The 17,898-nt window shown below is 38.5% G+C and overlaps 5 protein-coding genes across 7 annotated transcripts; 3 read left to right on the forward strand and 2 right to left on the reverse strand.

Annotated features, from left to right (window-relative positions):
* Positions 1 to 455: 455 nt before the first annotated feature.
* On the forward strand, positions 456 to 3,067 carry LOC103841674 (carboxyl-terminal-processing peptidase 3, chloroplastic). Its single transcript, XM_009118224.2, has 12 exons — positions 456 to 840; positions 921 to 1,002; positions 1,071 to 1,201; positions 1,274 to 1,360; positions 1,440 to 1,518; positions 1,600 to 1,688; positions 1,769 to 1,792; positions 1,867 to 1,986; positions 2,050 to 2,136; positions 2,212 to 2,361; positions 2,446 to 2,553; positions 2,635 to 3,067. Exons 1-12 carry the CDS (start codon positions 514 to 516, stop codon positions 2,884 to 2,886), a joined length of 1,536 nt encoding a protein of 511 aa, XP_009116472.2. The 5' UTR covers positions 456 to 513; the 3' UTR covers positions 2,887 to 3,067.
* A 750-nt stretch (positions 3,068 to 3,817) lies between these two features.
* Positions 3,818 to 4,220, forward strand: LOC117128215 (arabinogalactan protein 23). Its single transcript, XM_033280171.1, has one exon. It carries the CDS (start codon positions 3,904 to 3,906, stop codon positions 4,087 to 4,089), a length of 186 nt encoding a protein of 61 aa, XP_033136062.1. The 5' UTR covers positions 3,818 to 3,903; the 3' UTR covers positions 4,090 to 4,220.
* A 246-nt stretch (positions 4,221 to 4,466) lies between these two features.
* Positions 4,467 to 10,395, forward strand: LOC103841676 (non-functional pseudokinase ZED1). Of its 2 annotated transcripts, XM_009118227.3 has the most exons (2): positions 4,467 to 9,324; positions 9,412 to 10,395. In XM_009118227.3, the coding sequence occupies exons 1-2, from the start codon at positions 9,219 to 9,221 to the stop codon at positions 10,233 to 10,235; spliced, it is 930 nt and encodes a 309-aa protein (XP_009116475.1). In that variant the 5' UTR covers positions 4,467 to 9,218; the 3' UTR covers positions 10,236 to 10,395. The 2 variants fall into 2 exon arrangements, with proteins under 2 accessions (XP_009116475.1, XP_033136012.1); XM_033280121.1 differs by having other exon boundaries at positions 4,467 to 10,395.
* A 1,057-nt stretch (positions 10,396 to 11,452) lies between these two features.
* Positions 11,453 to 15,605, reverse strand: LOC103841675 (non-functional pseudokinase ZED1-like). Of its 2 annotated transcripts, none has more exons than XM_033280102.1 (2): positions 14,070 to 15,605; positions 11,453 to 12,396 (listed from the first exon to the last, which is right to left on the reverse strand). In XM_033280102.1, exons 1-2 carry the CDS (start codon positions 14,512 to 14,514, stop codon positions 11,927 to 11,929), a joined length of 915 nt encoding a protein of 304 aa, XP_033135993.1. In that variant the 5' UTR covers positions 14,515 to 15,605; the 3' UTR covers positions 11,453 to 11,926. The 2 variants fall into 2 exon arrangements, with proteins under 2 accessions (XP_033135993.1, XP_009116473.2); XM_009118225.3 differs by having other exon boundaries at positions 11,453 to 12,682; positions 13,394 to 15,604.
* Positions 15,606 to 16,285: 680 nt separating this feature from the next.
* Positions 16,286 to 17,693, reverse strand: LOC103841679 (non-functional pseudokinase ZED1-like). The gene has a single exon (XM_009118229.3). The coding sequence runs from the start codon at positions 17,629 to 17,631 to the stop codon at positions 16,513 to 16,515; it is 1,119 nt and encodes a 372-aa protein (XP_009116477.1). The 5' UTR covers positions 17,632 to 17,693; the 3' UTR covers positions 16,286 to 16,512.
* Positions 17,694 to 17,898: the final 205 nt, after the last annotated feature.

Consider the following 17,898-nt stretch of genomic DNA (forward strand, 5'->3'; position numbering starts at 1 on the left):
AAACTTTTGCAGATCAATCGAATGGTTCAAAGGCCTTACCATACGTTACATATCAAAACTTACTATTCAAAAGATGAAATATCGTCCGGCAAACACCATTGATAAATGATGATTTAATCCAAAGGTTAAACATTATAAGAATATTTTGTTAATTCAACCATCTTATTTTATAACATAGCAAGTCCATTATGTCAGAAAGTCCCAGTCCCCGGCCCAAAACCGAAACTAAAATGGGTCTTAAGACCATTTTTCAAGTAAGACGTTAGTTTGACTCTCTGGTCCATTATAGATCCTCTGCGATCAGTGACGTAACGCAAGTACGCAAACACGTGTACTTGTTGATTCCAGTTCTTACATTAGATACGCAACAGCAAACACTCTTAAGCCACAAAAAGATTCAAGTGGGCCCACATAAAGAATCTTCCACAACTTAACTGTCTTTAAGTCTTAAACACGTCATTAGATTATTAGAGTAAATCAAGCATCATCTTCTTGTCTCTCGCTTACTGATTCATGTTTGGTCTTCAAAATTTCAACATGGAGAAGATCGTAACACCGAGACTTGATCTTCCTCTGTTACAGTTCCCGAGATCTCGGAAACCCGCTTTGATTCCTTCTCCGAGCTTGAATCGCTATGTTCGCCTAAAGCAACGGGGGTTCGAAACAGAGATGTATACTGAAACAGAGAGCCATGGTGTGAAAATGAGCAATACCGTGGGAAGGAAGTTACTCGGTTTAGCCGCCGCCGTTTCCGTAGCGGTTTCTTCGTCGATCTGCTGCGATTCTCCAGCCCTCGCTGAGTCTATTACCATCGCTTTCCCCGTCTCACGCGCTCGTGAGGTGATCAAGTTTTAGTTTTTAGTTCCCAAATTACAGAGTACTCTGTTTCTTAACGTCTCTGTTTTTGATGTCTTGTTAAGGTGACTGAAGTACAGAGAACTCTTGTGGAAGCTTGGGGTTTGATCAGAGAAACATTCGTTGATCCAACTTTTAATCATCAGGGTAACGTTTTGAGATTTTGATGATTGATTTTGTGGAATGAATCTGAGGGAAAGTTTATAATTTTGCAGATTGGGATTCTAAGTTGCAGCAAACGATGGTGGAGATGTTTCCTTTAAGATCAGCAGATGCTGCTTACGGAAAGATCAAAGCTATGCTCTCCACACTTGGTGATCCTTTTACTCGGATCATCAGCCCAAAGGTATTGACTCATCCATGAACGTGTTCTTTGAAGTTGGTTTTGGCCTTTAAGACACATCTTGTGAACTTGCAGGAGTACCAAAGTTTCAGAATTGGTAGTGATGGGAATCTGCAAGGTGTTGGTCTTTTCATAAACTCAGAACCAAGAACAGGTCACCTGGTTAGTAACAAAACACACATCTTGAGACCAAAGTAGCATGAAGTAGATAGATATTGTTTCATGGTAGAGATCAATGTAGGTTGTTATGTCTTGCATAGAAGGTAGCCCGGCAGATCGTGCTGGTATACATGAAGGCGAGGAACTGGTCGAGATTAATGGTAACATTCTTCATTGGTCCTTATCCCAATGGATTCTTTGAATAATAGCTATGACTATGTTGTTTCTTTGTAATTTTACAGGCCAGAAACTGGATGGTATAGATAGTGAAGCAGCAGCTCAGAAGCTGAGAGGCAGAGCTGGAACATCCGTAACAGTCAAACTTAAGAGTGTATGTACTTATTATCTGCATGTCTCTTTTGTTAGAAACTTTGAGGTCAAGTTAGGTAAATTTATTGTCCTCTCTTGCAGGTGAATGGCTCACATATCAGAGAGGTATAGTTACCGGTGTTTATGTTAAAAATATTTTTACGGTAGTTACTCAATGGTCGTCTCTTATATGCGTGAAGGTCAAGTTACCTCGAGATTACATTAAGCTCTCTCCGATATCAAGTACTATAATCCCACATACAACTCCTGATGGACGCTTAGCAAAGACCGGTTATGTCAAACTCACAGCGTTTTCTCAGGTTAGTGTTTGTGAAAAAGATGACAACTGATATGTAGTTTATTGATTTTGAACATTCCAATAGACTGCAGCTTCAGATATGGAACATGCGGTCCACGAGATGGAGAATCAGAATGTTCAGTCATACATTCTTGATCTTAGGAACAATCCTGTAAGTTTCAGGTTTTTGTTTTTGCAATGAGTTTACATTTTCCCTGACACTTGGCTTTCTACATTTCTATGTTAGGGAGGTTTGGTTAAAGTAGGACTTGATGTTGCACAGTTATGGCTTGATGGAGATGAGACTCTTGTCTACACAATCGACCGTGAAGGAGTTACATCACCAATAAATATGATTGACGGACACGCCGTGACACATGATCCACTTGTTGTGCTTGTAAGTTTAAAAAGAGTTCGGTTTGTATGTCTACTCCTAGTTAACATGAACGGTCCATAAGTGTCTAGATCAAATGGTGAACAGGTGAATGAAGGAAGTGCAAGTGCAAGTGAGATTTTGGCTGGTGCGTTACACGATAACGGTCGAGCTGTACTTGTTGGTCGACGCACATATGGGAAAGGGAAGATCCAGGTATTTATATTATATACATTAGTTAGGTTTCTACAGATACATAATTTGATCTTCTGATATGATTTTTTGTGATCTTCCAAGAGCGTAACGGAGCTAGACGACGGATCGGCTTTGTTTGTGACGGTGGCTAAGTACTTGTCGCCTTCTCTACACGAAATTGATCAAGTAGGGATCACACCTGATGTACAGTGTACCACAGATAAGATTGATTCTTTGACTGGTGAGATACTTATGAAGATGAACAGTTCGGTTCCATTGCTTGAGGCAGATTCGTGTGTTATGGTCGCTGAGCACGAACTTGAGACTAAACAGTCCAGTGGAGCAGCTTCTTGATGGGGCTTATCGTAAATGATTAGGTCAAGATTATGGTGTAGCTTGTATATATGATAAGTCAATGATTATGGCGTAGCTTGTATGTATATTGATTGTGCCACGTACTGAACTAGGTTACGTACTATATCTTTTGTAATATTACATTGTATTGTAATGAGAAAAAGACTAGAATAGCACCAAACCAAGTTTTTTGTTCCCAAAGTAGCATTCAACGTTCAAAGTCACAAAAATAGGTTTCATTAAAGAGGTAAATATACACTTATATTCCTTGGGTTAATTAATCCAAACCTTAGGGTTTAGAGTTGAGGAGTGGGGTTTTGGAATTAGGATTTAAATTTTTATAAAAAATAAATATTAAAATAAAAAATAAAAATTTAAAAAACAGTTTCAAAAAGTATTTTTAAATTATAAAAAAAAATTTAAAAAAAAATAAAAAAATTTCGAAAAAAAAAATTTAAAAAAATTTAAAAAATTTTCGAATCTGAAAACATATAATCTGAAACTATAAAAAAAATTCTTTTCTTTTTATTTATTTTGTTTGTTTATTTAATTTTAAACCAAAGTTATTAGAGATATTTTACCCTTTAATAAATGTCATTTTTGTGACTTTCTTCTTCTAGTGTCATTTTTGATACATAAACTTCAAAAGGTGCTATTATTGACAATTGCCCTAATGTAATATACAGTTTATAGTATTAACTTCTAACTTTCGTGAATTTCTTTACCAAATTGCAAGTCATGTTTGATTTGACAATAAAATATCAACGGAGATGTGCTAAAACTATTCTAAGCCGTATATCGAAATTCTTCTCACCGTAATTATAGTCATAATCATTGGTAACTAGTTAATTTTGGCTATCCTTAAAAACAATATTATGATTTTTACTAAATATAACACAGTTCCAGACGTATAAATCCCCCATCAACACCATGCATGTTCCTCAGACCTGCAAGAACTTTCAAACCACACAAATAAAAATTAAATAAAAAGAAGAAAAAGTCTTTCAGGTCTCAGCAATGGAGATGAAGAAGATCGCTTGCGGTGTGATTTTCGCTGCTGTTTCCATGACCGCCGTCATGGCTGTGGAGGAAGCCGCAGCTCCAGCACCAGGACCCGCATCCGCCGCCTCGGCTGCATTGCCGGCTCTTGGCTCTCTTGTTGGAGCTTCCCTTGTGTCCCTCTTCAGCTACTACATGCACTAAGTTTACACCTTCATTATGTTATAGTACTACTTATGTCATCTTTATTCATTTCCTACCTATTTCCATTTCACTTGTTTATTAATAGAACTGAGAAAGTAAATCAAGAATAATATTTCTCTTCATTTTTTTGATATGTGGATGGTATATCACAGTTTTGAATCTTGTTTCCCCTCCTGATAGAATTAAAATTGACCACATGATAGAATCTATCTATATCAAATATAAAACTCCAAATGAAAGATGTGAAAGTCAAGAAAAAAATATCAACTAGGCCAAAACCCATAAGGCGAGCATGTTAGCAAGAGCAATGTAAACCTCATTAGAGAAGTGTTGGCAGCTAAACAGAAGTGGAAACATAGTTTTTTCAGGTTATTCTCTTTTTATGTGCCCATGCGAGATCTTCCTCTTCAACCTCCTCCTCTTTACTTGCAAGACACTTCTTTTTGTGGGTTGTTAAATTGCTTTCAGCATAGAATTTGTGACCACACACTCATGAGAAGGTAAGCTGCTCAATGGTAAAGTATCTCTCAACTAGTTTACTTACTCTAGAAAGTTTTCACAAAACAAAACTTAGAGAAGAAGTCAAAATCTTAAACAAAGTTTTTTTTTCTGATCAAAGTATATACCTTTGCGGTTTAGGAAGGAACGAGGTCTTCCTGAAAGTTATCTTCAGAAGGAATGTTAGACGCTTCTTCTAGCTACTTTGTCATCACTATCACTAGAAAGGAGAAAGTCAAATTAAAGTCTTAAACAAGGGAGGAGAAGGTAAAATGGTGTTTTTTAATCAATTAGGGAGATATATGGGAACAAGAGGATGAGGAGAAGAGTCAAGGCTGACATGTGGTATATTCCACCCTTTCATCAGTGACATGATCGCTTGAGTCCTCACCTGAAGGCGAATGAAGAGAAAACAATATGCACAATTAACACACAAGAAAAAAAAAGAAAAGAGAATAGACGTTTAACATGGTCGCAGGATAAACATACATCTAATTAACATGGTGGAAGCCTCGCTGCAGAAAGATTCGGCACAAAGAATAAGAGCAAACATTTAACTGATAATCTGAGAATCAACAAACAACAAAAACCTAAGCAACAAAATCTTTTGGTAAAAAACCTATCTAATTAATGAAACCCTAGAATTTGATGAACAAACCATTAGGGTTACCGATGGAAACTAGAATTTAAAAAACCTATCTAAGTCGGTCAGTGGAACAAACCGTTGGTGTGACGAGAGGATCACCTGCGGCATTAGGGGTTTGGGACTTCGTAGTTATTCACATGGGCGGATCTATTAACAAGTTAAAGGTCAGCTGACACCACTAGATTTTCTTAATTTCTTCCTTAACTACATAAAAGTTCAGTCATTGACCCCTATTAATTGTGTCTTTGACTCCTTTCCATATTCGATTACGCATTTCTTAAAAGGACATTTTTCTTAATTTCAACTAAATCAAATAATTAGTCTTTAATAGTATATTTTAATATGTTTTTCACTTTCTTTTAACACTGACTAAAGTGGTCCTCGGAAGTTTTATTATAAGCAAGAGCGATATGAAGATCATCCCGACATAGAGAAACACAAGTTTTAATTTTGTAACCAATACCGTATACCTAGAAAATAAAAAATATTAATGCATATGAAAATAAATGATAACACATAGAACCAATCTTATTCAGTATCAGTGAATTTTTTGTGGCTTTTCTGCCGATAAACTTAAAATTAATTTAGACAAAAAAAAAACTTAAAATAAATCATAATATTATGAGAAAATATAGATTTAAAATCTATGCATAAATATTGTTATGTTTTTTCATCTTATATACATATTGTTTTGTATCGATATTTGTATATAAACTGGTCCCAGTAAAATTTACTTCTGGATCCGCAGCCACTGGTTATTCACACCAGAGCCGTTTCTTGCAGACTGGTGACCATTCTGGAAACAATAGGAACGAATAGAAAAAGAACGTAGAGGAATAGAATTGCAGGAATGAAAAGGAATGGTGGTTCCATCTCATATTTAACAAGGAATTAATTTGTTCTTTATTTCTCTACAAAAAAAAGGAATGATAGGGAATGAGAAGGAAAAATTATTCCTTATGAATGGTAGTTTTTTTAAGGAATGTTAGGGAATGCATTTGTTCCTCAGTATTTTCCATTGTTCGTACCGGCTCGAGAATCCTTGGAAGAAGATTTTGGAACCAAATCTGACATATTCGAGAACAATTGTGATATTTTGTCATATATATAAGATTCACCTTGTGTTTCAAAGAGTAGTAGTATTATCTCAGAGAGATGCACACAACATTCAGAATGAGAAATGCAGTTTCTATTTTAAAGAGGAAACAAGAAGAAGAAGAGTATTTTAAAGAGGAAACAAGAAGAAGAAGAAGAGGATTGTATACAGAGAGAAGAAGAGAGGAAGGGATGTCAAGCGAGGAAGCCAAGCCTCTCTCCATTCTTCTTAGCAAACGTTATTTTTTCTCATGAAACAAGTGTCTATATTCCACTGCAGATGAACATTTCTAGAATAAACTCAACTCTGCAGAGTTCGTATGAAATACATTTATAAACGTTATTAGAATTTCATGCAGTTAGCTTAACTGAGCACAACATGTAGAAGAGCATAGTACAAGATATCAAACAGTCCTTGCTTATTCAGAGCTCCATATTAATATTATTAGTATGCATATTAAAAACAGGAATACAGGAAAACTAAACTCAAAAATAGCATTTCAAATAGTTTCATAAAGTTGCTCATCTGATCAGACAAGACAATGGCACTATTAGAATCTCCAGCTATGTCTTCTTTAACTAAATGCTTGAAGAACGGAGCTTGCGGCTGATTGTAACGGCTCTAGCAATCTTAATTTCTCCAAGCATATAGTTAAAGAAGACATAGCTGGATGTCTTTTTCCTTCCTTAATTGACCAGCACCATCTAGATCTCAGATATGCTTACACTTCTTAACCATCGATTCCATTTGGTCAACGTTGTTCACAGTCTTCCTCCTAAAACAAGAAAAGCCCAAAGGTGCTTCTAAGAGTCAATCTTGATCTTGCTGAGAGCATTTAAGACAGCACATTATCCCGGTTTGAGAAAGACACATTCATTGAAAACATCCTCATCACTACGTACTCATGTGTCCACAGAATGAAGAAGATGTTTATTGAGAATATGAGAAAAAGAAATGCATATAAGTCTCTGGTTGATGATTACTAAAATCAAAGACTGGTCTGAGATCATCTGCTATGAGAAATACATATTCCTATAGGGAAAGCTGCAACTCACTTTAAGATTCTCCTCCCAAGAGTTTAATAAATATTTCAGGCAAAAACGGATCTATAAACGTTGAATTCTGAGAGCTAGGACCAGCGGGTGTATCTATCAACTTAGTGATCTTTCTATCCGTTTAAGCTCCTTGGCAACATCAATCATCTTTGGTCTCTTCTCCACACTCCTCTCGCAGCATCTGAACGTAAGATTAACAAGCATGTCAACCTGACACCTTTCAGCCTCCACAATATCTCTCACTCCAACCCGGTAAATGGTCTCAGTAAACTCTCCTTTCTCTTGTAACCCTCCGATATATCAGCGAAGCGTACATCTGATCTTGGAGCCATATCATGTCTTCCAATCAGAAGTACCATCATAAAGATTCCAGAGCTATAAACATCAGCATAGTCTGTAACAATACTCGTATGGATATAAGAAGGATCTAAACATTCATGGGAGTTACGTTTATGTGTACAATGAGTCAATGATCCTAGGGAACTCTGTGTGTATTAGTGTATATAAGTAACCGCGTTGGCGATCTCAGTGCAAGTTAAACACAAGCTTCCACCTGCAATCTTTGAGCACTTGTAATGTCGTTCATCATCATAAGATCAATTAATACTTCCCAACCTCGTATAAGCCTTTCACATATTCAAGAATACCTACTGGATAGCCATCAGATACGGTGAAATAAACCGATCAACCAGTGAGAAGAACCATCAACAAGACTCCGAAGCTGTGCACATGAGTATACTCAGATTCTGCTACTGGAGCTGTCCTTGTTTTTCAAAATTTTCCACGATATCTGTTGTATGCAAGAATCTGAGTTTCCATACTTCAAAATGTAAATATTGGCTACTTAGCTGCATATAGTCCAAGAAAAATGTACAAACTCATTGCTGATTGTAACGGTAAGTCCATTCTTATAAGACGCTTTTCTGCTGACCAGATTATTCAAGCAACCAACAAATTCGATATAAGCTGTTTTGTCACCAACTTCGGGTTCCACATGTGGTGGTACAAAGGAATCATCGAAGAGAGACCTTACATAATCAAGAGATTCTCAGAGGAGACAGTTCCAGACTACGGAACTAAAGAGATTTACAGTGACATATTGTCTTGTCTGCTCGGATGAGCAACCGCACAGCAACTTTCTCAAGTTATTAGGATGCTGTCTCGAGTGATTAATCCATTGATGTGTACAACAGCTCTGGGGTCCTTTTGATGGTTCTTCTCACCGCGAGACCAGCTCTTCTCCTCAACAGGATCTGATGGGGAATACAAAGGTATTATTGGCTATGTGAAATGAATATATGAGAACGGGAAGCTAGATGAAGTGAAAAATCCATTGGTGTTTACAAATAATGCAAATGGTCAAGGAGTGCAGGTGGAAGCGTGTGTTGTAAAAAATCAAGTTTAATGGTGCACTAAGAATTAAGTTACTTCCACAATCAAAAAAAAGTTTTATTTTTGGTTCTGATGATTAGTTTATGTATATAAACATTTGTATAAAAACTTTGACTTATTGATTTTTGAACTTGCATTATACTGCCAATGTAAGTTTTGTTATCAGCTATAACATTTGTGATCTCCTTCCCCATCTTCAAATTTTATACAGTTCCAAGGCAATGGACTACTAAAATTGTCAACCAGTTGAAAAGTCTTTCCTCTGCATACTCACAAAACATTATAACCTTGTAGGCCATCTTCTATGACCAAAAAACATTAATGATGGTCCTACAGATAACCAGAACCAACTCAAGTTGACTTGACTTGCTTTTGGCTTCTCTCTTTCCTTCTTTCTCTCTAGTGTCCCTTCCTTCACAAGAAGATCTTTCTGGGTTAAATTATGTTGTGTTTGTCAAGTAGGAAGAAGGAGAAGAAGAAACAAAAGGAGATCAATCTCCAGAAGAACGGGAGCTTATTTCTGGAGGAACTCATAGCATCTTCAGGAGGTAAATACAATCCTATCCGTACGTTTTCTTCCCGCCAAATCATTCAAGCTACAGACAACTTCAACATGAGCAACGCAATCTGTGTAGACAGATTCGTGTGGTACAAAGGTACGATAGAAAACAGAACCGTGCTGATCAAGAAGTACAATGAAGAAAGCATAATGATGATCGCTGACAATATATACCGTGACATAGCAGTCTCATCGATGATGAGTAGCCAAAAGAATGTTCTCAAGCTATTAGGGTGTTGTCTAGAGTTTCCTAGCCCGGTTCTCGTGTGTGAATACCCGGAAAACGGTGCTCTCACTGGTAAGTATGCAGGGGAAGGCATCAAGCCATTGTCATGGAATATGAGATTGAAGATAGCCCGTGAGATTGCAGATGCTGTGACGTATCTTCATACTCAGTTCCCTAGGATTATAATCCATAGGGACTTAAAGCTTAATAATATATTCCTGGACGAGAACTGGACTGCTAATCTCACTTCTTTCAGCCTCAGCATACCCATTCCAAAGGGAGAGTCAGGTGTAGAGGACATGGTTGTAGGGACAACGCCACATGTCGAACCCGAATATACGGCAACAGGTTTTGTCACTGAGAATGTTGATGTTTATAGCCTTGGATCCATGATGCTCAGTCTTTTGACAGGAAAGTCTTGGTTCAATCATCATCCGGATGAAGATGACAGTTATAAGCTACTACATGATTATGTTGAGGAGTGTCTCAGGCAAGGAATGTTCACCAAATTGATAGACCCATCGATGGGTGACAACGTTCCTGACCATTCAAGAGTGCAAATGGAAGCATTCGTTGAACTTGCTTTGAGATGTATTGGCTTAAGACCAGGAGAAGACAAGCCTCGCATGATAGATGTTGCAAAGGAACTCAAGCATATAGAGAAACATACCTGAAGCTGCGAACTTCTCTGGTGAGACTCAAAAACACTCTTTATCTATCTATTATGCAGTACTAGTAGTGAATGTTGATGTCTTTCAAACTCTCTTTCATTATAATATGTTATATGTAAGAACCTGAGTTTTCATGCATAATGATATTACAAGCATTAATATGTATAGTCCATGCATAAATGTAACAAAAGTTGTGTAGCTGCTATATCAGAACAGAGGATCTCTTAAAAATGATGTCGCAGCCCGCTTGAGTTGTTTAGCTACTTGGTTCATCTTCGGTCTGTCCTCGCAGCATCTCACAGCAAGTAAAACACAAGCTTGCACCACCAATCTTTGAGCACAAGTCGTCTCGCAGCATCTGAACGTACCTTAACTCAACAAACTTGTCAACCTGACACCTTTTAGCCTCCACAATATCTCTCATTCCAACCCGTTATATGGTTACGCATATCGATAAAGCGCACATCTGATTTTAGGAGCCATACCATGTCTTCCAATCAGAAATACCATCATAAAGATTCCAAAGCTATAAACATCAGCAAACTCTCATTTTAAGAAGCGCACATCTGATTTTAAGAAGACTTCAAATATACAGGTCATCCCATCACTTGATCTTCCCCTTCGTGGCTTAGATCTCTGTTCTCCCTGTGTTCAAACACCAGAACTGGACAAGGGAACTCAAGACAGCATCCCAATAGCTTTAGGAAGTTGATGTGATTGGAACACGAAAAGATATGAAAATGTCGTTGTAAACAGCTCTAATGCAATCTCCATCTCCTCTGACTTTCTCCTCAGGATACATGTACGATCTATCTTCAATGTTACCAGTGAACCAGGTGTAGTAAAGGTCACTCGTGGCACAGCGGCTTGGATCAAAGCCATTTGTTGCCTTGAGGATCTAATCAAAAGAAAAGCTTCGGATAGGAGTGGTTTCACCGTTGCATCCAGCAATGAGTGTGCTCTTTGAGAAAAGTGCTTCTGTTATCCACGAACCACTGTTTCCTCCTCTCTTTCCCCTTGTTTCTCAAGAACTTCATGGTCTTCTTCAGATCAATGAAGAAATGCTTTATGCAGTCTCAGTCAATGTTGTCTTCTCGTGAAGATAATGTCTAATTTGTGGCCATTAAAGTTTCAGAGAGTCAACTTGCACCAGTCAACAAGTTTGAAAACTCACTCTTTATTACACATGGGAGTCTTGAATGATCAACACAAAACATGTCATGAGGTTTCAGCTTTTAGCATACTCCTGATAAACAGTTTCAACAAGAATCATCTCAAGCAGGTTCTTGAAACTATGCTTCCTGCTTTCTTACCTAATATGTGGTAAGAGCCTTACTACATTTACCATCTAAAGTCTTTTCTTAATCAAAATGAAGTTTTGTACCAAACATATACGAGAAAAGATAAGAAATTCAGCAATATACAATACACAGTAAACAACCATAGAATGAGGAGCATAATCTCAGTGTTTAATTAATCTGACCATCATTTTCCAGCATCTCAGAACAATCGAATGATCCTTTTTCTATGAGCTTAATCTGTTTTGCAACCATGACCATCTTTGGTTTGTCTACACTTCTCCAGTCGCAGCATCTCAATGCCAGCTCAAGAAACATCTTCATCTGACCAGGCCTCATGTCGTTGGAGTCACCCCCAAATTCAACAGGTTCCCCTTTCTCATGCAGATCCCTCACTTATCCAATAAACCTCCTATCATGAACCGAACTTCCATCTGGTTCATCCAAAAATGGTGGTCTTCCCATGAGAAGAACCAACATAAGGATTCCAAAGCTGAAAACAACATCTGTGTATTCTGTCACTAAGCTGGTCGTGTAGTAATTAGGATCTAGGTATCCGTATGTTCCCAACACCGGCTCTTCAATCCACGATTTACCCTCAGGGAGTGTTACGGCATGAGATAAATCAGTGAGCTTAGCAGTCCCATTCTTATCCAAAAAAACATTTGTTGTTTTTATATTTCGATGTATAATGATTCTAGGGAAAGCTGTGTGAAGATACGTTACAGCAATCGCAACCTCTTTCGCAATCTTTAGACGAACATTCCACGGCAACAGTGGCGCTCCAACAGTTCCTCTATGGTTCAAAACTCTACAGTCTAGGTCTTCAAACACCAGCACCGGAAGAGGATATTCGAGACAACAACCTATGAGTTTGAGAAAACCACTGTGATTACTTACCCTAGCTGACAAGACAATGTCGTTGTAACCTGACTGATCTTCCTCTCCTGTATTTATCTTGATCGTGTAAGATCTGCCTTCAATGACGCCATTGAAACCGATAAATTCTGAATCTTGAAAGAAAGGCTCGGGATCGAAGTGACTTGTGGCCTTGGAGATTTGATCCGAAGAGAACAGTCTGATAGGGTTTGATATGCCGTTGCAGTCGGCCATGAGTTTCTGAAGAAGCATGCTCCCATTCTTGAGGAAGCACTTCCTCGCCTTGCCCTTCTCTTTCTTCCTTCTCCAGAACTCCATCGCCGAGTGATTATGCCTCAGATTGCAATCTCTGCAGATACCGTTGACTCGTGATAGAGAGATTTTCTCATGTACACGTTAAAGACTTTTATTTTGAATAATCAAATACATTTTTTATATTCGTTTATGTTCCGACAAAACTTTACTCTTTGAACCATCCTCATCTTTTTTGTGTGTTGGGCTTGATCCTTGGTTTGCCTTGGCTTGTTTGCTGATCTCTGAAGTGGAATGTTGTGTAGTCTCCATGATCGTCAAGCTCTGATAGCAGTGTTAACATGAAGCTGAAAAGAAAGTAAAGAAGGATCGGAGATGACCAAAGAGAGCATGGTCAGAAGAAGACTAAGAAGAAGGGAAAGCCAGAGAAAGAGAGAGGAAAGGAGGATTACTTATTTTCTGGCCGACAAGGGGCCTTGCATTACATACTGTTTGAGCGTACAAATACAAACGGAAAACCAAAGTACAAACCGGTTATAGAAGACCAGTTTTAAGGAAATAACACGATGACAAAGTAAGAGATAAAAGGATAGTAAAGACAAAGCTTGTGACAATCATGTAAGGACTGAGATAACACTTGGGGTCGAGGTGACTCGTGGACTTTGAGATTTGATTGGAAGAAAAGTTTATGACAGGGTTGATATGTCAGCGGCGATGAGTTGCTGATGGGACATGCTTCCATTTTCAGGCATCTCAGAACAATAGAATGATCCTGTTTCTATTAGCTTAATCTCTTTTGCCACCAAGATCATCTTTGGCCTGTTTTCCTTATTCTTCTCGCAGCATCTCAGTGCCAGCTCGAGAAACATTTTCATCTGAACAGGCTTCATGTCGTTCGAATCACCCCCGAATTCAACAGGTTCTCCTCTCTCATGCAGATCCTTCACATTTTCAAGAAACTTCCAATCATGATAACCTGGTTTATATGGTTGTTTTCCCGTCAGAAGAACCAACATAAGGATTCCAAAGCTGAACACATCTGAGTATTCTGTCACTACGTTGGTCGTGCAATAATTTGGATCTAGGTATCCGGCAGTTCCCATCACCGTATCTTCAAGCGACGATTTGCCCTCGGGAAGTGATACAGCAAGAAAGAAATCAGTGAGCTTGGCCGTCCCATTCTTATCCAAGAAAACATTTGTTGCCTTTATATCTCTATGTATAATGATTCTAGAGAAAGCCGTGTGAAGATAAGTTATAGCAATCGCAATCTCTTTCGCAATCTTCAAGCGTAAGTTCCACGGCAACAACGGCTCGCTCTCGTAGCCAACAGTTCCTCTCTCGTTCAAAACTGTATAGCCTAGGTTTTCAAACACCAACACTGGACGAGGAAATTGGAGACAACAACCTATGAGTTTGAGGAAACCACTGTGATTACTTACCCTAGCTGACAAGACAATGTCGTTGTAAGCCATCTCTTCTTCTACATACAATCGCTCTGTATATCTCTTGATCGCGCAAGGCCTGCCTTCGATTTCGCCCTTGTACCAGGTGAAGTATGTATCGGTATCTTCAACTATAGAAGAGTTGGGGTCGAAGTGATCGTTGACCTTGGAGATTTGATCGGAAGTGAACATTCTGATAGGGTTTGAAATGCCGTTGCAGTCAGCGATGAGTTGCTGAAGAAACATGCTTCCGTTCTTGAGGAAACAATTACTCACATTGCTCGTCTCCACTTTGCTATTCTCCTTCTTACTCCACCAGAATCCCATCGTCGAGTGATTATGCCTCAGATTGCAAACTCTGCAGATACATACGGTTGACCTGACCCTAGCTGTGTTCTTCTTTTTCATGTAAAAGCCAAGTCTATTTTATCGACCATTTTTTTTATTATTTGATTTAAAATTCCCATTAGGGCAATAAAAGAAATTGATTCTGTAAACAATTCTCACCTCTTATACATTTTTTTAGACTAACAATTGTCTTACCCAAAATAATAATAAGAAACTTGGTAAAAAACTTAATGGATGGTATGTCAAAACGCTTTCTCTTGGAGAAAAGGAGATACTCCTAAAATCAATTGCTATGGCTTTTCCTGTATATGCCATGTCTTGCTTTAGATTGACGAAACATCATTGCCAAAAAATCATGAGTGCAATGTCGGCCTTTTAGTGGAATGAATGCAGTGATAAGAAAAAGATTCATTGGGTGTCTTGGCCAAAGCTCTGTATGCCGAAAGAATTTGAGGATTTCAACCAAGCCTTGCTAGCTAAACAAGCCTGGAAGCTCCTAAACGAACCTCAGAGCCTTCTAGCGCAAGTCTACAGAGGTATATACTATGCTAACACGGATTTCTTGGAGTGTGGTAAGGGTTATAGGCCTTCATATGCTTGGAGAAGTATATTGTTTGGGTGTGAGTTCCTTGTGAAGGGGACTTATCAAATCCATTGGTAACGGGAGAGCAACATCAATTTGGGGAAAGAAGTGGATTATGGACAAGGTGCCTCGGCGGCCGTTTAATCATCAAATGCTCATTGATGTCTTCCTGAAGGTTTCATCGTTAGTTGACGACTCAGGAGCATGGAATAATGAGAAACTCACAAAACTTTACTCTTTGAACTAGCCCTGCGACTTCGGTTTTCCGAAACCGAACCGAACATCCGTTTTCGGTTAATCGAAATATTAAAAACCATTTCCGAAAGTAACCGAATTAAATTTTGGTTCGGTTCGGTTTTCGGTTATTTTTGGTTTTCACCTAAATTTCCGAAAATAACCGATTTTTATGATTTTTGGTTAATTTTGGTATATGTTTTTAAAAAAGTACGGATTTTTCGGTTAAATTCGGTTATTTTCGGTTATTTACGTTAATTTCGGTTATTTTTGGTTTTTCCAAAAAAAAAAAAAATCAAAAATCGAACTGAACCGAACCGAAAACCGAATTTTTTTTTTAAAATCGTACCGAACCAAAAACCGATGTTAGATTCGGGTTTATTATGGGCTTCCAACTCAAAACCAATTGGCAATTAGTGGATTGGCCCTAACCCTTTATATATTACTTAATGTCCCATTGATTTTCCAATGTGGGATACATATCCCTTAATACCCCTCCTCGAGATGATGGCTCTTATCGGCCAGAAATCTCGGAACTTTAAGACAGTTATACTCGGTCTAGCGAGTCAATTACGACCTATATACCCGGTCGGATAGGGTTAATATTAATTAGGGGTTTAACTTATTAGGATCTGGGCTCTGATACCATGTTAGATTCGGGTTTATTATGGGCTTCCAACTCAAAACCAATTGGCAATTAGTGGATTGGCCCTAACCCTTTATATATTACTTAATGTCCCATTGATTTTCCAATGTGGGATACATATCCCTTAATAACCGAAAACGTCGGTTCGGCTGGTTCGGTTCGGGGCAAAGTCGCAGGGCTACTATGAACCATCCTCGTCTTTTTTGTTCCGACAAAACGTTATAGCTGATATAGCAAAACTTGCACTGTAACATTGGCACTATAATGTAAGTTCTACTGTGATCAGCAGTTGAAGATAATTTTACAATGTTCTGTTTCTGATGCATTGGCGGCTAAGTCAGAGAGTTTATATACATAAGCAATATTAGGAAGAAAAAAAATTCCACTTTCATTCAACCGGAAAATGCATTAAGAATCCAGAGTTATGATACCATTGAGAGAAGCTATATTGCTCAAGTATTATAATGCAATCATGTACACACATATCAAAGCCGTAATATGTGCAATCTGAGCCTCATTTAGAGTATGAGTTCTGTTGATTGAGGAATTGACTTAAATCTCAGTGCACCATTAAAAACATAGAGGATGTCTTTAGCTAGAAATCTCTCAGTAATGTCTCAATACGCTTGAGTTCCTTAGCTACTTGGATCATCTTTGGTCTGTCTTCGTCTCTCTTCTCGCAGCATCTCATTGCAAGTACGACACACGCTTCCACCTGCAACCGTTGACCATTTGTATTGTTTGTAAACATCGATGGATCAATCACTTCGTCTAGCTTCCCATTCTCGTATAAGCCTTTCACATAGCCAACAACACCTTTGTATTCCCCATCAGATCCGGTGATGAGAAGAGCTGGTCTCGCGGTGAGGAGAACCATCAAAAAGACCCCAAAGCTAAACACATCAGTATATTCCGTCACAAAGTTGGTTGCTATATATAATGGATCCAGGTACCCGACTGTCCCCATCACTCTCTCAGTTTCAATTCTTGTTTTTCCCTCAGGAATAGATATGGAAAACGATAAGTTTGACAGCTTTGCGTTCCATCTCTTATCCAAGAAGATTCTCACTGGCTTGACATCTCTGTGTATGATGATCTTGGGGAATGCCATGTGAAGATAAGTTAAGGCATTTGCAATCTCTTTTCCGATCTTTAAACGTATACTCCAAGGCAAGAAGACTTCCTCACCGTTGACCTTAGTAGCTCCTCGATGGTTCATGACTCCATTCTCTGCATACTCAAACACAAGAACAAGAAAAGGAAACTCGAGACAGCATCCTAACAACTTGAGGAAGCTGCTGTGGTTGCTCATCCGAGCAGACAAGACAATGTCATTGTAAATCTCTTTGGTTCCGTAGTCTGGAACTGTCTCGTCCGAGAATCTCTTGATCATGTAAGGTCTGTCTTCGATGATCCCTTTGTACCACCACATGTGGAACCCGGCGTTGGTTACAAAACAGCTTATGTCGAAGTTGTTGGTTGCTCGAATAATCTGGTCACCAGAAAAGCTTCTTATGGGAATGGACTTGCCGTTACAATCAGCGATGAGTTCTTTTAAGAAGACGCTTCCGTTGTGAAAGAACCAACCGTCCTTCATGTCTTCTTCTTTCTTTTCCCAGGAGGACCAGTACCTCCGGGTCTGCTTCAACTTCTTCATCATCAATTCCATAGACATATACTCGTTTCTGAGCAACAGATTCTCAATAACAGACATTGACTTCTGAATTCATATCCAAGATTGAGTATTCTTTGGCGGTTTTGAAGACGGGGTCGCTTCGTTGACTTTGGAAAGCTTTGACTTGAGCTGTCCGCTCCGTTCATTTCAGCAGCAAAAGTTTGATAATTTCTCGAGAAAGTCCAAGATCTTGGGTTTTGGGCGCTTTAAGTATCTAACGAAGTCAAACGAGATTCAAACATATGTTTAGAGTTCCTCTGTCTCTACTATAGCTTCTACATAACTTCTATTACATTTTCTTGGACT

Source organism: Brassica rapa, chromosome A09, assembly GCF_000309985.2.
Source record: "Brassica rapa cultivar Chiifu-401-42 chromosome A09, CAAS_Brap_v3.01, whole genome shotgun sequence".
Classification (NCBI taxonomy): domain Eukaryota; kingdom Viridiplantae; phylum Streptophyta; class Magnoliopsida; order Brassicales; family Brassicaceae; genus Brassica; species Brassica rapa.